The 23,865-nt window shown below is 43.8% G+C and overlaps 1 protein-coding gene across 5 annotated transcripts in view; it reads right to left on the reverse strand.

Annotated features, from left to right (window-relative positions):
- Positions 1–23,865, reverse strand: part of BICDL1 (BICD family like cargo adaptor 1) — a 101,669-nt gene that overhangs the window by 16,792 nt on the left and 61,012 nt on the right. For 3 of the 5 annotated variants that reach the window (XR_009345851.1, XM_059139498.1, XM_059139500.1), the window contains exons 3-6: positions 9,853–9,969; positions 6,951–7,097; positions 6,688–6,792; positions 443–622 (exon numbers count right to left, since the gene is read on the reverse strand). Coding sequence is in view for 4 of the 5 variants with exons in the window: in XM_059139498.1 (XP_058995481.1) it covers positions 443–622; positions 6,688–6,792; positions 6,951–7,097; positions 9,853–9,969 (549 nt within the window). In the remaining variant the exon portion in view is untranslated. The remainder of the gene's footprint in view (positions 1–442; positions 623–6,687; positions 6,793–6,950; positions 7,098–9,852; positions 9,970–23,865) is intronic. The other 2 variants (XM_059139499.1, XM_059139501.1) reach the window with 1 other exon arrangement.

Consider the following 23,865-nt stretch of genomic DNA (forward strand, 5'->3'; position numbering starts at 1 on the left):
CCCAATTCTTAATTCCCCAGCCCTCCCACCTCCCAAGTGTCATATAAGCACATCCTTATTTAGTTGGTTACTTTGATAGAGGAGTCACAATTAGGGGAGTAAGCGGTTAGTAGTAGTATGAAAAGAAGCCATCTGGATAGATCGTGAGTGTTCTAGAGCCCAGTCAGTGTTAGAGGACGAGGCTGAGGATGAGCCAACAAGCCTCTCCTAGGAGGCAAGGGGGCAGCAGTGAGCCCGGGACAGGCTGTGGGCAGAGTCTACTTCCTGATGGCTCTGCCAGTAGGCCTAGGCTTCCGCAGGTGCACGCCACAGGCCCTTGCGGGGAGGAAGCTGAAATGGTAGGCCCTGTGCCCCAAGAAGGATGGACAGGCTCCCGCAGTTCGGGGCCTGCCCCTGTGGTCCCTGGGCAACCTCACATGCCAGAGGGACAGGGTATCAGCACCTGCTCCCTCTCTTGCTCCAGCTCCTCAGCCTCCATGCTCTGTTCTATCTCGGACAGAAGGGATGTGCTGGTGGCCGCGGAGCTCTGCAGGCTCCTCTCCTCCGTGAGCTCGTCCACCTTCACCTGCAGCTGTCGGTAGGAGAGTCGCGCCTCCTGGAGCTCCAGCTGGCTCTGATGCAACTTTCAAAAGAGACAACAAACGGTCAGTCGTGAAGCTTTCCCCAAACGAAAACAAACAAGAAAAACTGATCCCAAACCTGATCATGCTTATATGTCCAACCACCAATTTACAGAAAAATACAGAAGAGAGAATATGCTAGATTACATTAGGGGTGTGCAGGGGGTAAATTCCAGGTTTGGGAAATTCTGCAGGACAAACAGCTCAGCTTCCTTAACATACACATGTTAAGAAAAAAAGAAGAGATAAAGGGGGGACCATAGATTAAAAGAGACTCAAGAGACATATTAACTAACCGTGATGTATAGGCCTATTTTAATTTGCATCTTGATTCAAGTAAAAAATGTGAAGAAACAATTATGACATTTATAAGAGTTAAAAATTTGAACACTGGCTATTTGATATATATATATATTTTTTTAAAGATTTTATTTATTTATTTGACAGAGAGGGATCACAAGTAGGCAGAGAGGCAGGCATAGAGAGAGAGGAGGAAGCAGATTCCCCGCCGAGCAGAGAGCCCAATGCGGGACTCAATCCCCCCTGAGATCATGACCTGAGCCGAAGGCAGCGGCTTAACCCACTGAGCCACCCAGGCGTCCTGGCTATTTGATATTAAGAAAACAGCACCTGGCTGGCTCAGTCAGTAGAGCACATGACTCTAGATCTTGGGGTTGTGAGTTCCAACCCCATGTTGGGGATGGAGACTACTTAGAAAAATTAAAAATAACCCGCCTTAAAAAAAAAAAAAAAACATTGACTGATTTATTATTTGACAGGGAGAGAGAGACAGCGAGAGAGGGAATACAAGAAGGGGGAGTGGGAGAGTGCAAAGCAGGGAGCCCAATGCAGGACTCGATCCCAGGACCTGGGATCATGACCTGAGAAGAAGGCAGCTGCCCAATGACTGAACCAGCCAGGAGTCCCTAGAAAAATAAAAAATTAAAAAAAAAATATTGCTTTTTTCTCTTAGTCCTGTGGATATTTTTTTTTTTTTTTTTTTAAGATTTTATTGATTTACTTGAGAGAGCAGAGTACACAAGCAGGGGGAATAGCAGAGGCAGAAGGAGAAGCAGGCTCCCCACTGAGCAGGGAGCCCAACATGAAGCTTGATCTCAGGACCCTGAGATTCTGACCTGAGCTGAAGGCAGATACTTACCTGACTGAGCCACCCAGGCATTCCTGTGGCTATGTTTTTTTAAAGTTCTTATTCTTTCTTTACAGATGAAGTTATAAATATTCTGGGATTTACTTCAGAATAACATAAGAGTAGATGTAATGAACTTAGGGTAGGACTGGCTGGGGCTCAGTGGTTTGTGTAGCTGGCAATGGGGTGCATGGGCCATCATCACATTATTCTATTTTTGAATTTGTATGAAATTCTCCATATTAAAAAATAAACATACACATAGAAAGGCACACAAAGTAAGGTGATGAAGACTCTCACCAGAATGACTAAAATAAACAACAAGAGAATAATGGTCACCAAGTGCTGACGAGGATGTGGAACGTTTGGGACTCTCACTGCTGTCAGGAATGAAGATGTACAACCACTCTGGGAAACTGGCAGCGACCACTGCCACTGTCCCACAACCGCAGTCCCACAACCTAGCAGCTCACTTTTAGGTGCATATCCAACACGAACGGCTAGGTATGTGCGTGCAGGGCAAATAGGATGTCTATAGCAGCATTCTTCTTCTTCTTCTTCTTCTTTTTAAATGTTATTTATTTATTTGACAGTGAGCACAAGTAAGCAGAGAGACAGGCAAGGGAGAGGGGGAAGCAGGCTTCCTGCTGAGCAGAGAGCCTGATGTGGGGCTCGATCCCAGGACCTTAAGATCATGACCTGAGCTGAAGGCAGAGGCTTTAACCCACTGAGCCACCCAAGCACCCTGCAGCAGCATTATTCTTAAGAGGAATAATGGGAAACAATCCAAATACAGGATGGAGAGATACAGGCACATGTGGGAATATCATACAGCAGTGAAAAAGGATACACTGCTACTATATGCCATAACCTGGATGAATTTCATAGACATAATGTCAAGCAAAAGTCAGACATAAAACAATTTATAATATGGAATTCATTTATAAAGAATTCTAAAACTTCACTGAGATAGAAAAGATGAAAGTGGAAGAAAGGTCTGCTTTTGAGGAAGTGTCAGGGTATTGATGGGGAAGCAGAAGAGGGAGGTTTGTAGGGTGCTGATAATGGGCTTTATCTTGATCTGGGAGGTGGTCACAAAAGGGTATATACATTTGTAAAAATTCACTGGGATGTCTACTTAAGATTTGTATGCTTTACTATATGTATATTGTATTTCAGTAAAAAAATTAAGGAAAAAGGGGTTGTTCGGAAAGAAGCGGAGGGTAGGATTAGGAGTAATATTTGGGTAGAAATACCAAGAAGTCCCAAACTCATGAGAAAAGAGGTCTCTGCCTACTCACAGTTTACAGATAAGGCCTAGGCCTGGGAGGGGCTTAAACAGCATGGGAGGCTCGGAGGAGGAGAGGGATGCCAGCGGTGGAGGGAACAGCAGTGCAGCTATCACAACACAGAGGTGAGGGCTCCTTCCCTCTCTTGTGAACCGCTACATCACACCTCTCCGCATTCTCTGGGACCTTCTCGGTGGAGTCCAAACAAGGCCCCGCTGCCTGATGAGGTTACTACTGCCCAATGTCAACGCCACCATGGCCGCTAAGTGCCGAACTCTCCGAGCGCACTCCATCACTACAGTAGCTCTTAACAAAACAGACCCTAACGGCAGAATCTTCACCTGCTCGCTGACCACTATGCACATATCCACACAGGACACCTGCGCAAGAGCAAGGCTTCCTACTCCTGTATTTATGGACTGCCCACCTACCCCTTTTAAAAGATTTGTGGGGCGTAGTGGCGGAAAAAAGAATTTTCTGGGATTTAGATTTAACTAATTTATCCTTCCATAACACAGGACTTTCGGGGTCACCCCTGTTCATTATAAAGAGAGCAGACATGGTTCCGTCTGTTCCAGACCGCTGGCCAGATAGGCTTGTGGCTCCTGCAGAGATGCAGGCCCTGAGCTCCAATGGGTAGCAGCTCTGAGCTCTGGAGTCCTCATGAGTGCAGCGAGCTGCTTTGCAGAGCCTCCAACCCACTGCTTAGGTGCCCTAGGGCCCTGCCTCTGCAGGTTAGTATCAGACAACGGCTGGCTAATGGCACCAGTGATCAGATGAGCCTTTACCAGGAAGAGTCTGGAGCCTGGCTGCTCTGAGAATGAAAAAGGAGTGGGCAAGCCTGCTCTGTATGCATGGTTCCCATGGGTCAGCAGTACCTGCTGGTCCAGTGGGAACTCCTCCAGCCCCAGTTTTGAGAAAACGCAGAAGAAATTGGGGTTAAAAAAAAAAAATTCCTAGGAAGCATTTGGCACAATTACAAATGGTATACTACGTTGGCAAAATGCTTTACAATTATTTTCTAGGCAACTCCACATACATCCCAGCAGGAGAAGTTCAGCACAGACAAGTACAGGTTCTCATGCACTGGACAAAATTAGTTCAATTACTCATGCACACTCGAGGGTGCTTAATTAGTTATAACAGCAAGAGAACCAAAGACCAGGATAGGTCTGCCCTGTCTGGTGACTGACTGATCCATAAACCCATGTAGAAAAACCAAACCAGAGGAGTCTATTAAATACAAGAAAGCCTTAAAATTATAAATATCTTCCTTTGTATGATGAAGATGACACTCAAATATATTTCTATGTATATATAGATAAGGGAAGACACCAAATGCCTTAGTTTAAGCTTACAATATTCAATGCCCCTCAAAAGTTGGCAGAGGTGGAAACACCTCCCATTTCGCACTGAGGGAACTAAGACACTATGATGTTATGTGTCAGAGCAAACTTCATCCTGCAGGCCCTCTGTTTCCTGGGTCACCCCACAGAGTGGGGCCTATGCTTTCTGCTGAAGAAATCCTGGGTCGAGGTCCCTGCACCTACCGGTAAGATGCCCAGGGGTGTATGAATTGTAGAGGGCACTTAAGTGATCCTTAGAGGGACGAAATCCTTTACTGGGTATTAATGTCCAGTTTTCTAATTTATTGGGTATTCAACAAGTAATAGTTTTTCTACCTACTGTCAGCCTGAAAAAAAAAAAAAAGAGAGAACTGGAGTTGGTCAGCATTAGACATTAGACAATCTGCATTAGACAGCGGAACCCAGCCACATGGTGGCCTAGATTCAAGGGGGCTACACTGGTTATGCAGGCCTGATGCTCGCCTACGCAGCCTTCCTCTCATCCTTTATCTGAAACAAAGGATTAAAATCATGGAATTAGACACATTCCAAGGCCACTAGCTCCGCATTTCACATGTCTGACTTAGACCTCTCAACTACCGCCTGAGTAAGCGGGCATGTTTATTCCTGTATCAGTACAGGCCATTTTAGCAACAGAAAAGGGTTTCTGGACAACATTGGTAATTAACAGCAGCTTAAGAAAAATTTCATTTTGAGCTGAAGGAAAAGAATCACAAAAAGGTGGGAATGATAAGAATTCAGCCCATAAACACATATTCTCCAAATGCAAGTGTGCACTGCCTGATTTGATACAGGCCATGCAAGGAGCGACACTCTCATTGTTGAAAAAGTTCAGCTGGAAGAGAGCAGACGTGCAGACTCGAGGTTGACCTGGGGCTCTTGCGGCCAGAGCGCGCACAGCCCATGGTGTTAGCCAAGGTGCTGGATTGCACACGCTAGTCCTGCTCTTCCTGTCCTTTGGTCCCCAGTTCTTGGTTTGAGATAAGGAATTCTTTGTGAATTCAAGCTAGACTGAAAAGGTCTTTTAGGCAAGGGTCTTTCCGCATTTTTCTGTACTTCCTTTCCTTCTCCTCCACACTCTACCTGCGCAACCTCAGAAGAGTGCCTCGAAGGGGTTCAGAAGTGCTGGTGAGATGCTGACATGCAGAGGCCCGGCAGGCACTAGACACTGTCACCGAGCACCGCGGGAAGCAGGCCGGAGGGCTCTAATTTCACTTCAACCAAGGACTTAGTACACGAATTTGGTAAATGATTCACTTTTTTCTAAGCCATAGTTTCAGGATGTATGCAAAAGCGCTCTGTTCCCTGTAAAGAAGTATACAAACACTCATCACCCTTAACCACAGCAATCTTAGAATATGAGTTGACTCCTTTCTGTCTTGGAAACAGCCGTGAGGCTTTAGCCAGCATCATTTTCTAGTCAACATCTATGGAGGCCTTACTGCGTGCCACATCCCAAGCTGAAGGCACAAAAACCCCAGAGGGTGGAAAACTGCTCGTTTGCCGGTAAAGAGGTTAATCACTCAGATGGCAACTTAGCTGACGGTATCAATAATAAGCGATGTTAGCCTAAGATGTTTCCATATCCCACATCCTGGAGTCTTCCTCAACAGCCAATCGCTGATCCCAGTGGGGCCTGCCATACTGGTCTTTGGGGAGGGACCTGCCTGGTGCTGGCACACATCTGGCTGACCACCGGCGCACGAACGCCGCCACCGCAATCTCTCCCCCTGCCGGACAAACTCCGAGGGCGCCCAGGGGAAGGGGAGCGCTCTTAGCCACTGGCCCCAGGTGCTCCTAGGCCACTCCGGCAAAGCTGCCTTTGTAGCAGATGTCATACTCTGTTTCCGGGGCGGCTAGGAGCAATTATCGTTTTGTTTAGGGGATTGTCAAGTGTGAGCCTGGGGATTTAGCTGAGGACTAGGTGGCAGGTCCCAGATAAGGACAAATGTGGCCATGAAGCGATTTCCTTTAGGAAGGAAAAAGAAGCCGATTAAGTTCACAAAGGATCAGCCTATTCCTTTTCTAGCCACTGTTAGAAGCAGGATGGGAGTCTTGCTGTGTTCAGTGGGCAGCTTTGTGATTTCTGCTCGGTGCAAGCTGGCTAAATGCATCAGCCCGGGAAACAGCGGCAGAGAGCACTGTGAGCCACGCACAGGAAATCACAGGCTCCCTCTGAAACCGCTAGCAGATTTCACAAACCCTAGGAGGCGGAATGACACTCCTCATGTTCCAGTCATGTTAATAGCCCAGAAAGAACTCACTGAAACTGCTCCAGGGGCCAGTGGCTTGAACAAATTGGAAGGATGACTTGCGGGTAGCGATGTATTTGTTTTCAGCAGAGCCAGACTCACCAAGTTGGTGGGTGCCTAAGGAGAACGACAACAGGGCCAGTAGAGAGACCTCGGCTTTACCTTCTCCTGACCCCTATGGTGGTGCTGGCCCATCAGCTTTCCTGCAGGGCAGGCAGCTACGTGCTCTTTTAATCTGGCCCCGGTTTTATAGGACAGCTTCTCTGTCTCAGTACCTGTAGGTCTTTGTCATGGCCTTGCCTCTCCAGAATCAGCACCCGGTCCTGTAGCTCCTCCACAGTCCCCTGGAGCAGGTCATTCTCCTCTAAGGTGGCACTGAGACGATGCTCCAGCTCCCGTTTCCGATCCGACAGCATCTTGATCTGAAAGGGTGGAGAGTCACAAGGGGTGGTGTGCAGGAAGGGAGGAATGAGCCCCAAACATGAAGGCCGAGGTTTCCCCAAGTGCTCTGCCCAGGGGCCCGGTGCCCCCATCTCGGAGAGAATAGCTGTGAACTCCCAAGCTAGAGAGAAAGCCCCTCCCTTCTAGAAACCTGTCTGGGAAGGGGTGGGAGAGGAGCTTTGGGAAGCTGGAATGTGGGATGCCAGGCAGAGGAAGGGAAGGTCAGTGCTCTGGAAATTCCACAGAGAAGACAGAGAAGGGCTCCACTTTGCCTGCTCGTAACTTCACCTCAACCCCATAATTTATGGGGGAGTGGAACCCAAACTGTGGTTCCATTCTTCCTTCTCAAGTCATGGGCACAGGAAAATGCCTGGAACAGCCTCTTGAGCTGCTGTCTTGTCATACTTTTATAGCTCTCTTCTGTACTTCCTCCCCCTGCTAACAAACAGGTCTGGCTCTAGAGGTCACAGTTCAGACCTGGTTCTCCAAGTTAATGGGGGAGTAGCAGGGTACAGAAACAAAGTAGTGCCTGCCTCAGCCTGTGTCCTGGAAGCAACAGGACATGGACATAAGTAAGTAAATGATTTTAGTCAGTGTCTTTTTGCCTGAGCAAGTCATTTGTGAATAGGAGGAATTTCACTCCTTTTATTAAACAGGCCGGTGTGTTTGTACGTTGCATATCTAGCCAGTCTCAAGAGATATAAATCTTCTTTTAGGAAGGCCTGTCTAGTCTTTTCAATGTCAGTGAGAAAACAAAGGCAAAATGTAAAGAGGTGCCAAATCTCCTGGCCTCAAGGTCTGTAGGCTCAGGAGCTATGCCAGCACTCCATGGGCCAGCGATGCTTCACCCCAACAACACTGCACCGCTAAGGGGCCACTGAAACCTTCCCAAGACCTGCATGCAGGTCCCACTGGCTCCTCCCATCTATCATTTCCCTGCTGAATTTATCTCTCAACCAGCTTCTTGCTCCCAACATGGTTAAGATGTTCTCCACTCTCCCCAGTTTGGCTTGGAGAACAATCCATTAAGGCGACCAAACATCGGCACTTTCCTGGGGAGATTTTAAAGTGAATGTATAATGTGTCTGAGGTTCTCTGAAATCCATCTTTCCCTCTGCTTTTTGTCTGTTCTTGCTGTCCACACCAGAATTCTGTTCAGAGAGCCCAGATCTTCCCCGGCCACTGATCAATCAGATAGGATGCTGTCCTGGGGAAATGGAAGTATGTGGTCTTTGTGCAGAGAGATCAGGTATCTGGCCAAACAAAGAAATACTGTCTCAAGTGTGCACCTGGGTGAGGGACAAAAAGGAATAGGTCTTTTCTGTGAATGGGGCCACTATTCCCCACACTGAAGCATGTTTCCCGTGTGAAGGAATTCTTACTCTAGTTGATTTTCATTTAAATACCCTCTGACCTTTACATTTTCCTTCCGTGGATAAGCTTTGTTTCTCAAGTTCCACTCAGTGAACTAATGATTTAATAGTTCTGACAGATAATCTTGGCCCCTTAAAAAAACTTAGAAGTCAGAGCTACATGAAGTAACGTGCTTGACCAACGTCTTACGTTGGTTTTGTAAAGCAGCAGTGTTGCCAGATGAAGCAAGGCATCGACACTCCATCACCCCAGACTATATACCCTGAAACTTGTGATCAAATCTGCCAATTAACATTCCCGGGAATGACCCTGAGTCACGAGGGTCTTAAAATAGTAAGCAGAGGGGAGAGGGAAACAGGCAACTCGAAGGAGTCAGAGCTTGGCAAAGGCAGTTTAATGGCAAGTCATGCACACGAGAGTGGTCACAGACAGGCATGCCAAACCCCACCAGAATCAACTACTTACTTCAAGAACCTGCTGCTCAATACCAGTAGTATTTCCAAGGGAAGGGAGAAAGGAAGGGAATGACAGGCAGGAGAAAAGAGAAGATATTGACAGACTTTAGGAAAAACATCTTCAGGTCATTTCCAAAGCAGGGAAGCAGCCATCTGGGGTTCTCTGGGTCTGACCAGAGGTATCTGGCCCTAGCCTGTGCCTTTAAGTGGAACTTAGCCTAAGGGTTGCTGTCTGGACAATCGGCTTAGGGGCTGTCAGGATCAGATTAAATGGAATACTGAGGGGGAAGCGAAGAGCCCCCCACTTTGGGCCAGTGATAGGACTCCCCTCTTCTCACCTCCCACAGCTGGGTTCTCACAGGGTTGTCCACTAAGTGCTACTTTTTCTTTTCCTCTGGCCCACTGAGGGTCAGAGACCCTGCCATGCTCTGGTTCACACCATCCACACGGAGTGCTTTCTCTGTATTAACTCATCAAACACAACAGCCCTATGGAGTAGCTACGTCTGTTACCCTCATTTTGTACATGAGAATATCACAGGTCCCATTAAGGTGGGCTGAACTGGACCTAAATAGCATGGAGCAAGGGGAAATTCTCTTTCCCATTGTCTGTTTAGGGTCGGCAAGAACGTTCTTGGACGGATCCACATACTCAGTAAAAGTAGGTCATCCATGGTTTCCACGCACTCATCAGTATCTCTGAGCAGCCTTACTCTTCCAGACCCAGTGCATCATGAATCAAATTTTCCCCCTTGATTTTCTCACTGAGACATCTCTCTTCAGAGATTTTAGATACAGCAGGGTTTTGTCTTCCCACTTCAGGGAACTCCTTATCCAAAAGACCTACTGCGGCGCCTCCACTGAGAAAAGTGCTGCCTCTGTAAGCACGGCCCCGCAGGGCGGCTCACCTCAGCCTGAAGGCTTTCAAGCCTGATGATGTGCTGGTTGGTGGAGGAGTTTTTCTCCCGGAAGTCTTCTCTGAGGGCATGGACTTGCATGGAGAGTTGTCTCTCAACTTCTGATGCCTGCAAGCAGAGGAGACTTTCAGGGGGCGACTCGGAGGCTTCAGTGGATTCAGTGCAAAGGGAGTCTGTTAACATTTTCCTGCCTTTCGTTTCCCAAGTGTCTCTCTGCAACTTCCTACTCTGTGAGGAGCATAGGATGAGATGCTGGCTTCCCACCCCCGGTCCATGTGTTCTTCAGTGCTCAAACAAGACCAACCCCCCTACTTCCACTGCGGACGAGTCAGTCTTGGTAAAGACTGCTTTGCTAGTCAGAGTTAACAGGCCTAGGAATAGTAAGCTCTCAAATGTTCAATACCGTCATGACTACTCTGCACATAGCAGAAGCTGCGCGAGCATCTACTAAACCCAGAGAAAGTCTCAGTGTTTTACATGAAAGAGTAAGAGAGAAACCTAGTCCTTCAGAAACTCCTTTATTTCTCTCCTAGAAATGTCTTTATCTATATTCTCTCGTTCCTTTATTTTCTCTTTATTTCCTCAGCAGGGCCCAAGTAAGTCATCTCTGTCTCCATTGCTCATTTCCATTCAACATGGGCACTATTTGAAGAGCTCCCTGTCATGTTTGTTAAGATTTTTTATTTTTATTTTTTAAAGATTTTTATTATTTGAGAGACAGAGAGAGAACGTGAAAGAGAGCACGAGCATGGGAGAAGGGCAGCGGGAGAGGGAGAAGCAGACTCCCCACTCAACAGGGAGCCCAATGTGGGACCTGATCCCAGGACCCCAGGACGCCAGGACCATGACCTGAGCTGAAGGCAGAAGCTTAACCAACCAAGCCCAGTTAAGAATGTTTCTTTTAAAGATTTTATTTTAAAGTAATCTCTACACCCAGCATGGAGCTCAAATTCACAACCCTGGCATCAATAGTTGCATGTTGCACCAACTGAGCCAGCCACGCATCCCGGTGTCTGTTAAGATTTTTGCCATTCGGTCCTCAAGGACATCTCATGCAACTTTACATTCTTGGGGACTGTTGGCTCAGGCACTGATTTCCTACCCTGATCCATTTATTCTCTAAGGCTGCAACACAGCAAAACACCAAAGACATTTAGTGTATCGGCACCCTCTCCTGAATGTGCAGGAGAGTATTCTGAAAGAATGCTTCCTTGCTAAGATCGGAGCTCTAGTCCTTCTCCAGGAGTCCCAGCCCAGCTTCCCAGTATGCACTGGCCCTGAACACTGCCCAGTAGAGACAAGAGCCACAGGACAGGTCAAATTAACTGCCTCAGTGCTTTTTTTTGAGGCCAAAAAAGGGTCAGTAAGCTTTATGAGTTCCTGGGAGAGATCACTGTGTGCTGAAGTGGTTAGGAGGTGAGACGGTAATAATGCTGCTACGGTAGGCTAGCTGTTTAGTGAGGCTCTCACATTAACAGATACATGTTTGATAGTTTCTTTCCCCAGCTTTTTTTTTTTTTTTTTTAAATGTCTTTATTTACTTTAGAGAGAGCAGGAAGGTCGGAGGGAGTGACAGAGGGAGAGGATTCCCACCAAGCAGACTCCCTGGCAAGCACGGATGCCGCGCAGGGCTCAATCCCATGACCCTGTGATCGCGACTCAAGTTAAAATCAAGAGTCAGACACTCAAGTGACTGAGCCACCAGATGCACCTCAACAGTTGTTTTTATCTTCAAGTGCTATATAAGCAACGGTCCATCTTTGTCTTGGTCCTGCAGATTCAACAAATGTTGCTCCCCTGAACTAGATGGCCGTGTAAGAATCTCAGCCTACAGTTCTAATTTTTAAACAGTTACACATACACAACAAAATAAAACCAAACCACCTCTTCTTCCTTATTCTAAATTTAATTACAGACACCACCAGCTTTTTTAGTTTTCTTAATCACTTAGAAACACAATGTTAGTCATCCTTGCCTAAAATAACGTAAGTGGTATGTACAGAGTACTTACTATGTGCCAAGAATTGTGCTAAATGCTTTAAATGCATTATCTCAATTGTCATAACCAAAGTAGTGCCTGTCATGCTCAATTTACTAATGAGGAAACAGGCTCAGGGAAATGAAAGAACCTGCCAACTTTTCAGTAAACGATGGCATCAGAATGGTAAACTTTGGGTTGTCTTGTCTCCAAATTAGGACTTCAATACAGACATACCCTGTTTGGCTGCACTTCACTTTACTGTACTTTGTAGAGATTATGTTTTTTCCAAATTGGGAGGTTTGTGGCAACCTTCATTGAGCGAGTCTGCTCGTGCTATTTTGCCAACAGCCTTTGCTTCCCTCATGCCTCATGTGTTGCATTTTGGTAATTCTTGCCGTATTTCAAACTTTTCATCACTATTATATTTCTTCTGGCAATCTGTGACCTGTGATCTTTGATGTTACTGCGGTAGTTGTTTTGGGGTCCCACGAAACACGTCCACTGGAGACAGGGACTTGCTCAATAACGCTGGGTGCGTTCCGACTGCCCCACTGCTCTCCTGACGGCCATTCCCCCATCTCTCACCCTCTCCTCGGACCTCCCCATTCCCTGAGACACAACAATGTTGACATCAGGCCAGTTAATAACCCTACAGTGGCCTCTAAGTGCTCAAGTAAAATTAAGAGTTGCACATCTCATTGCTTTAAATCCAAAGCTAGAAATAATTAAGCTTAGTGAGGAAGGCACATCAAAAGCCAAAAGAGGCCAAAAGCTTGGCCTCTTGCGCCAACCGTTACCCAAGTGACGGATGCAAAAGAAGAGATTATGAAGGAAATGACAAACACAACTTTTAGGTGCACTGGAAAACCAAAAAATTAGTTTTACTCACTTTAATGTGTATTAGCTTCTTTGTGGTGGCCTGGAACCAAACTGGCAATATCTCTGAGGCAGGCTTGTACTGCCTTTTTGTATCTTGAAGAGTTTTTCCTTTCTCTTTGTCCCACTATTAACCAAACCTTTAGCAGTTTGACCAGTCCAAGTCAGCAAGGCTTTTTTTTTCTTTGTTTTCTCCTTCTTAAATGCTAAGAAATTTAATTTAAGACTCTGGAAATTTCTTTTAATAGAACTTAGGGCTCATAAGGAAAATTCCTTCTAATAAACGCTGTAATTTGATTGCCTATACTGAATTCAACTGACAATCAAGGTTTCAAATAGGTTTAGATTTACAAAAAGCACTGGGTAATTCAGGTGGGTGACCTTATTCTGAATATCACCAGCTTGACAGGGATGGTGAAACAACCAAGGCCCTGAGACGCACCGGATCGGCAGTCAGGTTGCCCAAGCTGTATTAGAGATGTTCTTGGACACTAGTCTCCTCTCAAAATGATCTTCCTAGAAGTAAAAATGGTCTCTTCCTATGGGTAGCCTGACTCTGGAGTCAGAGCTCTTAACCGCTAAGCTCCAATGGGTCTCCTTTAAATGTTAACTCCTCAGATGTGCTCAGGGATGGACTATTCACAAAGGCTTTTAACCTACATCTCTTATTTGAATCTCTAAAAGGCCTAAGACACAGGAGTAGCTGGCCTCCTTTTGCAGACAAGGAAGGAGAGGCTGAGAAAAAGTGGCAATGCCTTGGTCTTTGGCTTCGCAGTGCTGCGCTCTCCCATGCATACAGCTACCTCCAGCCACGCGGCCAGTTATTTGCCTGTTACGGCGCTGGAGGGGATGCATCACTCAGAGTGCTAAACCCACTCCCACATGCAAGAGCTAATGTAAATTATTTTCTTCTTCAGAGATGACCTTGGCTCAGATCGTTAGAACGAACAGAATGATTAAAAGCTATTTCTGCATAAAAATTAAGTAATAATCTAAGTTTATACATAACTTTAATGTTCTAGATGCTTTCTGATCAAAGGATGAGGAAGCCTGCAAAGCCAGTCCTAGCTCTATAACGAACTTCAGACCATCTTTGAAGTTCCTCAAGTAGCAGAGTTAGCCAGGACAAAAGTGATCTCTCTAAAGGGACTTGCTCAGCTCCTGAGAGGAGGGATAGAACAATGGAAAGGAAAAAAGTTGAGTGAGATGATCAGGATTAGAGTTCCTATCCTACCATATATATGTGTGTACAGAAGTTAAGGGAGTTGTTTAACTTGAGTAACACTTGGCCAGATTATAGACCTACTCCTCTTTTCCATACTATTACAAAAAGGGCAGGTCTAGAGGAATGCTCCTTTCCCTATTTCCAATTCAGGACCTTGTGAGATTGAGTTGAATCACTAAGTTTAGGGGAAAAAAGGAAGGAAAGAAATAGTACAATGCATACAAATTTACGAGAATTGTGGGAAATGGCAAAAGACCCAAGAATCGGTGGTTTTTCTGCTTTTTTGTTTTTATTTTAAACAAGGTGCTACTGAGAACATCATGTGTGCACAGTTCACTTCTTGGGTTTCCACTGAGGGCAGCCTGTCAAGTGATTTGGCCAATATCATGGAGGTGGTGGGTCAAGCTAAAAAATATGGAAAAACACCGAAATATTTGGCAGCCATATCCTTTAGCTCTGCTCTCCCGGTGGCCTTTCAAAGCTATCCAACAGCCAGCAATATTCAGAAGCCATACCCCTCCTGCAGATACAAATTTTCCTACTTCTAGTTTTGGGGTAGCAGTCATGGCCCAAAGACATTTTTTGGTGATCGTGGTAGGGGGGTAATACTGGGACAATTTAGTTCTCTTTCTCCACCCCCCCCCTTAAAAAGATTTATTTATTTATTTGAGAGAGAAGGAGCACACACACATGGGCAGAGGGAGAGAATCTCAAGCACACTACCCACTGAGCGTTGAGCCTGGTACAGGGCTCAGTCCCATGACCAATGAGATCAAGACCTGAGCCAAAATCATGAGTAATCATGAGTCAGATGCTTAACCAATTGAGCCAACCAGGCGCCCTGCCCAATTCAGTCTTAAAGTGGAAAATGGCAGGGACTTACACAGTCACCTTCTCAGAATGATGATTCTGGCTACTGTGCCTGATGATGCAGCCAGTAACAGCTATGGCAAAAATGTGGCAAAGTATGACATCTGTAATCACAGGCAAATATAAGATGGTATAGTTTTAGTTCAGGTATTTGTTCTTTGCTTTTTGAAATCAAAATTTTTTTCCATAATAAGAGTAACAAATGTTCAGAATAAAAATAATTAGAGAATTTAATTGAAATTGAAAGGACTGAGATAAGTTATAGTCCCCATTTATCCTTAGTCATCACTGCCACTCTTCAGTGAGATCTTTAATATCATTCCTATTACAGATATTTCATGTGAGTCCTAGAAATTGTCTATTCATATCTAAAACGTTACAAAAGTTTTGCCTTTAAAAATACATATAGGGCACGTGGGTGGCTTAGTCAGTTCAGAATCCAACTCTTGATCTCAGCCCAGGCCTTGATCTCAGGGTTGTGAGTTCAAGCCCTGCATTGGGCTCCATGCTGGGTGGGCATGGAGTTTACTTTAAAAATAAACAAACAAACAAATAAACACACGTGTATTTTTTTTTTTAAAGATTTTATCTATTCATTTGACACAGAGAGAGATCACAAGTAGGCAGAGAGGCAGGCAGAGAGAGAGGAGGAAGCAGGCTTCCCACTGAGCAGAGAGCCCAATGTGGGGCTCCATCCCAGGACCCTGAGATCATGACCTGAGCCGAAGGCAGAGGCTTTAACCCACTGAGACACCCAGGCGCCCCACAAACATACATGTATTTTACATCTTTCCAAGCCAATATGTAGATCTACCTTATCCTTTTTAACAACTGTTTAGTTATGTGAATATAACATAATTTAACTAATCCCTGCTTATGAACATTTAGAGTGCTCCAATTCTTTGCTATTACAAACACTGCTGCAGAAAACATCCTTGCTTAACCATCTTTGTGCTTGTGGGAGAATATCTTGTAAGTGAATAAATTCCTAAAAGTGGTATTGTTAGGTAAAAGGTAAGCATATTGGGGTGCCTGCGTGGCAATCGTTAAGCAGAGTTAAGTGTCTACTTTGGCTCACGTTCTGAGCCCAGGAACCGGGGCTCAAGCCTCGTATCAGGCTCCCTGCTCAGCGGGAAGTCTACTTCTCCCTCTTCCATTCCCCCTGCTTCTGTTCCCTCTCTTGTTCTGTCAAATAAATAAATAAAATCTTTTTTTTTTTTTTAAAGATTTTATTTATTTGACAGAGAGAGATCACAAGCAGGCAGAGAGGCAGGCAGAGATGAAGGGAAGCAGGCCCCCTGCTGAGCAGAGAGCCCCATGCGGGACTTGATCCCAGGACCCCGAGATCATGACCTGAGCCGAAGGCAGTGGCTTAACCCACTGAGCCACCCAGGCGCCCCAAATAAATAAAATCTTAAAAAAAAAAAAAGGTTATGGGGGCGCCTGGGTGGCTTAGTGGTTTGGGCTGCTGCCTTCGGCTCGGGTCATGATCTCAGGGTCCTGGGATCGAGCCCCGCATCGGGCTCCCTGCTCCGCAGGAAGCCTGCTTCCCTCTCTCTCTCTCTGCCTACTTGTGATCTCTGTCTGTCAAATAAATAAATAAAATCTTAAAAAAAAAAGGTTATGAATATTTACATTGATAGGTATTGCCAAACTACACCCCGAAAACATTGCACCAGTTTCTATCCCCACCAACAGAGTACAAATACGCTTGCTTCTCAATACCTTGCCACCACTGGGTAATATGAAACATTTTAATCTTTAGATACTAATTTCTAACATTCATTTTTTTTTTAGATTTTATTTATTTATTTGACAGAAAGAGAGAGACAGCAAGAGTGGGAACACAAGCAGGGAGAGTCGAGAGGGAGAAGTGAGCTTCCCGCTGAGCTCTACATGGGGCTCGATCCCAGGACCTGAGCCAAAGGCAGATGCCTAACGACTGAGCCACCCAGGCACCCCTATTTCTAACATTCTTATTTCAAAAACATTGTCTTTTTTACTTTCACTGATTACAGATTGGATGATAAAGAAAATGAGACATTTGAGAAACTACTCTAGTTCTGTTAAAGAGTGATGAAAAGCCCAATACTTATATACCCTTGAACTATCTGGAATGAACTCCTTTTTATAATCAGAGTGCTTGGGTTATTATTAATTAAGCCTCAAGTTGGCAAAACAGAATGACTCTGTGTTCCTTCTCCCTGATATGCCTGATTTGGTTAGAGTACCCATCTAGGACACATTACTTTCCCTCTACTGAGCAGAGCTATTCTAGGATTTCTTTATGATTCCTTATGGTTAGGCATTTGGGATCTTCCCGTATTTCACAATTATAATAAATACATGTCACTGGTGGGTAAGTAGCACTTGAATAGAAATGCAGTCAACAACCTTACTGTGTCAGAAAGGGAGATGAATATGCTTTAGAAAAGAAAATCTAGGGGCACCTGGGTGGCGCAGTGGCTTAACCCTTCAGCTCAGGTCATGATCTCAGGGTCCTGGGATCGAGCCCCGTATCAGATTCTGCTCAGCAGGGAGCCTGCTTCCCCCTCTCTCTCGGCCTACCTCTCTATCTACTGTGATCGCTCTCTGTCAAATAAATAAATAAAATCTTAAAAAAAAAAAAAAGAAAAGAAAATCTACACCAATATAAAACAAAATGGGATTATTATTAGCCTTTGCTTAACTGAAAAATCCAATTATCCAGAGACCTGTATTTTCTTATCTTCCAGGGTTTATTGTGAAAAATTTTCAAATTCATTAATGGGTGCCATGAGCCTACTGACAACATATTACATGACAAACCTTTATTTTGCTCTCTTGATTATTTATAGTAAAATAGTGATAGCCATCTACTAGATGATCATAAATCAATGTAAAAAATTAAATTCGCCTTTTTGTTCTCACTAGGCTTCCATATGCCAATTCCTCCCAAAGGTTTTCAAAAATAACACTCAGAAGTGAGGTTTGTCATGTATTTATATTCTCCTTAATGTTTGAAGACAATAAGACTTTCACTACTACTTTTACAAAGAAAGGCTTCATATCTAGTTATATGGCTTATGGGGACTGACCCTCCTACTGAAAATGACTAAAAATACTGCGTAAACCAGAAAAGACTTCTTGGAAGCATCAAGGAGCTGACAAATACAGTGACAGATCTATGTTAATGTTTCACGTATGCAAATTATTACAACCACCCAATGGAATACAAGCAGTAAGAAATAAACCTAACTACACCACAAATGAATAAGGAAACTACAAGGAAGGACATGGAGAAAATAACTAAACAAAATAACTGGAAAATAGTCTTTTGACTACACTGTAACATTTAAGAGAAAAAGAATATACACGGACATTGTACTGTAGTTAATAAATTTGTTTCTCACAGAGACGGATAAGAGATTCTGACCCCACTCTATGTTTAACAGAATTGAACATATAAGTAAATATATCACATATAATGAGAACAAGGTTCTTCTCTTGCAGAAAAATAAGACACAAATAAGGAAAGAAGAATAGAATGAATTCTGTGCTGCTAGACTGGAATCAGAGATAGCAGTATGAACTTACTAGTATGTATACAAATGGACAAGTTGAGAAATAATTATGGATGTTTGTTAATGAAAATCATTATTAGGCAAGTATCCCAGTGTTAGTATATTTTCCTTATGTCCTAAATCTGTCTTCTGAGAGGGCCCCAAAGTAACAACATCCCAGGGGAACAACTACTGTTCAGATTTGGTTTCTAAATGCCATTCTCTACTAAATGAACCAAGGCTCCTTGGAGAAATGGCTGACTCCAGGGTTGGGGCAGGAAAAACACAAGATGAGCTTGGATTATCTTGTGATGCCGGAAAGAAAGGAAGTGCTCATAAAATGATGGAGACCTACTGAACAGGCATAGGTGCTAAATTGAAGGCGCTCCCAATGGCTAAGACTAAGACCATGTGGTCAATAAAACAACAGTTATGGATGACAGCACAAAGAATAAGAGAAATATTCATGAGTTCATACCGATAAATAAATGAACAAAATAAACGTGAGGGGGAAGGGCAGCTCTCTCTTACAGAAGAATCCCAATCAATAAATGTAGAAGGAATGATGACAACAGAAAATCACCAATAAGCGAGCGTCACAGTAATAAGCACTGCAGGCAGGAACTAGGATGAATGTTATAATGATTGGGCAAAAGTTTGATGAGAAATGGGGTATTTGCACAGTCTCAAAGCGTCTCTCCATAAGATTTATTAATTATGAAGGGAAAAATAGTAACCTCACAGAGGGGAAGCCAAGCAGACAATACCTTAAATAAGAGATAAAAGTTAGTATCACCAGTAAAAAGAATAACACCACACGTCCTCAACAGGGTGCCCTGAGAAAGGCATAACTACACATCTGTGCTACTGCTATAAAACTGTACCTTGGGCGCCTGGGTGGCTCAGTGAGTTAAGCTGCTGCCTTCGGCTCAGGTCATGATCTCAGGGTCCTGGGATCGAGTCCCGCATCGGGCTCTCTGCTCAGCAGGGAGCCTGCTTCCCTCTCTCTCTCTCTGCCTGCCTCTCCGTCTACTTGTGATTTCTCTCTGTCAAGTAAATAAATAGAATCTTAAAACAAAAACAAAACAAAAAAAAAACTGTACCTCAATCTAATCGTGACAAAACATTAGATAATGTAAGCTGAGGGACTTTTTTACAAAGTAGTTGGTCAGTACGCTCCAAATGTAACGAGTTCAAGAAAAACAAAAACAGACAGGATTTGTCAGAGATTGAAGGAGACAAAACAAAACAACAAAACATCATGACAACTAAATGCGATAGGGGATCTTCAACTGGATCCTGCGGCAGAAAATAAACACTGGTGGGAAAACTGGCAACATCCCAGTCAGTCTCAGTCTGGTGTTAATCTCCTGTAGTGTACTATAGATACATAAGATGTTGACATTAAGGGAAGCTGGAAGGGTCTATGAGAATCTTTAAAAAAGATTTTATCTATTCATTTATTTGAGAGAGGGGGACAGAGAGCGTGTGTGCCCACGTGGGGGGAGGGGCAGAGCGAGAAGGAGAAGCCCAAGCTGACTCCAAGCTGAGCCTGATGCGGGGCTCGATCTCACGACCCTGAGATTGTGACCTGAGCCGAAGCCAAGAGTCAGACAGATGCTCAACTGACTGATCCACCCAGGCATCCCATTAAAATTTCCATATTGTTTTTCTAACTTATCTGTATTTCTAACATCATTTTAAAAAAAAATCAGATTTGTATTGCCCTTAGACATGTGGCAGAAGAAAATAAATCATCTCTGGAGGATGGTACCTCCATTCAAAGTTCAAATTATCTCCACAATTCTCTAATAGAAACAATCAGCTTGAATAAAAGATGACTTAAAGTTAAAAAAATAAAACAACAACCAATCAGATTATAAGTAAAACAGAAACAAAGCCAAACACACCCATGAAAACAAGGACCCATGAGCAAGAACCAGCAGAAGCAAATCCACAAAGACTTCAGATCCTAGAATGACCAGATATAAATTGTAAGACAGATGAAACTGCAAGACAACTTTGTTTATTTTGTTTAGATACATAAAAGGTTAAGAACCAACATGTCTAGAAAGAAAAAGTTATAATAACTGAAATTTAAAACCCAATGGGTGTATCAAAATAGAAGATTTCTAAGACATCATTAAAAAAAATAAGTCTGGGGGTGCCTGGGTGGCTCAGTGGGTTAAACCTCTGCCTTCAGCTCAGGTCATGATCCCAGGGTCCTGGGATTGAGCCCCGCATCGGGCTCTCTGCTCAACGGGGAGCTTGCTTCCCCCTCTCTCTCTGCCTGCCTCTCTGCCTGCTTGTGATCTCTGCTGTCAAATAAATAAATAAAATCTTTAAAAAAAAGTCTGTAAGGTCTAGTTTGGGAGAAAGTATATGCAACATATACATCTGACAAAGGACCCATATCTGGAATATATAAAAACCTCTAACTCAATAATAAAATGACACCTAATTTTTTAAATGGGCAGAGAAATAGAACAGACATGTCACAGAGGAAGACCTATGAATGGTCAATAGCACATGAAAAAATGCCTAGCACCACTGGTCCCCAGGGAAATGTAAACTGAAGCCACCACAAGATAACCTGACACATCCTTAAGAAGACTATAATTCAAAAGATGGACAACACAAAATGCTGGCAATTGTGGAACAACTAGAATTCTTGTATATAGTTAGTGGGAGTGTAAAATGACAAAACCCACTTTGAAAAAAAGCCTTTTAGCTTCTTACAAGCGTCATGAACAGAGTTTAAGAACACATGAAACAACTGAAAAGCAAATTACCAAATTAAAAGACTAATCAGAAGGAATAAGACTAGTCTGAAGGCATTATCCACACAGAAGTGCACAGAAAGAGAGAGGGAAGACAGAAGAGATAGGTCAGCACATGCTCTGTAAGTATAAACTTCAAGTGCATAAAGGGCAGAGAAACTGGAGAGAAAATAATGGCTGAAAACCTCCTAAGTGATGAATGAACCGATTCAATCCTTAAGAAGCCCAATGAAATGTAAGCAAAACAAAACCTAAGGCATAAGAAGTGGAGTAATACTGATGTTTGCAAATATTCAAAGTAAAGCATTTTTAATTTATTTTCTTTTTAAAAAATTTTAAATACTTTATTTGACAGAAAGAGAGAGATCACAAGTAGGCAGAGAAGCAGGCAGAGAGGGAGGGGGAAGCAGGCTCTGTGCTGAGCAGAGAGCCCGATGTGGGTCTCCATTCCAGGACCCTGAGTTCATTACCTGAGCCGAAGGCAGAAGTTTAATCTACTGAACCACACAAAGGAAAGCATTTTTTTTTAAAAAAAGATTTATTTGAGAGAGAGAGAGAGTGTGTGAGAGAGAGGGAGTATGAGCCGGGGTGGGAGGTGGCGCTGAGCAGGAAGCCTGACTAGATCCAGCCTAGATCCCTGGACTCGACTCTGGGATCATGACCTGAGCTGAAGGCAAACACTTAAATGACTGAGCCACCCTGGTAGCCAAAGAAAAGCATTTTCTTTTCCTGGTCTCTCGTCTTAGGTTGCAACTAGTGTGAAGCATGTTTTACTAATTATTTTAATCTATCTCCTGCTAGACCTTGAGCTCTGGTATCCAGGACATTACTTAACACATCACTGGTGTTTGAGGCATATTTGGAATATTGGATGCACGTTTGGAGAGCAACGGTTTATATTTTCTTATTAGAAAATTACTTTTGGGGGCACCTGGGTGGCTCAGTCGATTAAGCAACAGCCTTCGGCTTGGGTCATGATCCCAGGGTCCTGGGATTGAGTCCCACATCAGGCTCCCTGTTCAGTGGAGTGCCTGCTTCTCCCTCTCCTTCTGCCTGCCGGCCGCTCTGCCTACTTGTGCTCTCTCTCTGTCAAATAAATAAATAAACATCTTTTTAAAAGGGGCACCTGGGTGGCTCAGTGGGTTAAAGCCTCTGCCTTCGGCTCGGGTTGTGATCCCAGGATCCTGGGATCGAGCCCCGCATCAGGCTCTCTGCTTGGCAGGGAGCTTGCTTTCCCCCCTCTCTCTGCCTGCCTCTCTGCTTACTTGTGATCTCTCTCAAATAAATAAATAAAATCTTAAAAAGAAAAAGTCTTAAAAAATAAGAAAATTACTTTTCCTAGTAAGTTATGTTTCATGTATTATGTTACAATAGAGTATCCTCTTTAAACTCTGCAGAGCACTTTACCACTAAGCCAGAGCAAACAGAGAAATTTAACAATTCTCTTAAGCAAAAAATTTGAGATTTTAACAGAATGAAATGAAGTTTTACAATGCTCAAGCCTTTCATTTTATTTTATTTTTTAAGTACTCTCTACACCCAGTTTGGGGCTTAAACTCATGACCCTGAGTTCAAGAGTTGCATGCTCTTCCAAATGAGCTAATGAGGTGCCCCCATTTTATTTTAATTTTTTCTTTTTTTAAGTACACTTTATGCCCAGTGTAGGAGTTTAAACTCATGACCCTGAGGTCAAGTGTCATGCTCCAATGACAGAGCCAGCCAGGCACTCCAAATTTCATTTATTTTTTTTTAGTAATCTCTATACCCAATGAGGGGCTCAAACCCATGACCCTGATGTCAAGAGTTGCATGCTCTTCTGACTGCGCAAGCCAGGTTCCCCCAAGCTCTTCATTTTAATGTTTAAGAGGAATCTGTTTTTCTGAACAACTCGTAGTTCATCACCTATGAAGGAAGAATTCACCATAATTCATGTTGTATTCTTGGATTCTCACATGTTTTTGCTGTTACATGATAACACTGTGGCTGGAGACACCTGCTGTGCTGCTTTACTAACTGATATTGCCTTCTTTCAGATACACGGTGTAGGCAAAAGAAATTTTCTCTTTACCTAAAACTTATGTTACAGGCATATGGCAAAGATATTGCTGGTTTGGTTCCAGACCACCACAATAAAGAGAATATCACAGTAAAGAGAGTAAAATGAATTTTTTGGTTTTCCAGTGCACAAAAAAAATTGTATTTACACTACAGTCTATGAAGTGTGCAATAACATTACGTCTAAACAAATTTACTTATCTCAGCTTAAAAATACTTTACTGGTAAAAAATGCTAACCATCATCTGAGCTTCAGCGAGTCCTCTTTTTGCTGGTGGAGGGTCTTCCCTCCATGTTGATGGCTGCTGACTGATCGGGGTGGTGGACACTGAAGGCTGGGGGGCTGTGGCAGTTCCCTAAAATAAGATGACACAACTTTTGCCATGTCAATGGACTCTCCCTTTCATGAAGGGTTTCTCTGTAGCAGGTGATGGTGTTGGGTAGCATTCTACCCATAGCAGAACTTCTTTCAAGATTGGAGTCGTCTTCTCAAGCCCTGCTGCTGCTTTATCAACTGAGTGTGTGGAACATTCTGAATGCTTTGTCATCAACAGTCTTCCCAGCATCCAGGAGCAGTTTCCAAACTCTAGATACCATCACTCTTGCTCATCCACAAGAAGCAAGTCCTCATTGCTTCAAGTTTTAGCACTAGTTTCTAGCGATTCAGTCCCATCT

The sequence above is a fragment of the Mustela lutreola genome, chromosome 11 (genome assembly GCF_030435805.1).
Source record: "Mustela lutreola isolate mMusLut2 chromosome 11, mMusLut2.pri, whole genome shotgun sequence".
In the NCBI taxonomy this organism is placed as follows: Eukaryota; Metazoa; Chordata; class Mammalia; order Carnivora; family Mustelidae; genus Mustela; species Mustela lutreola.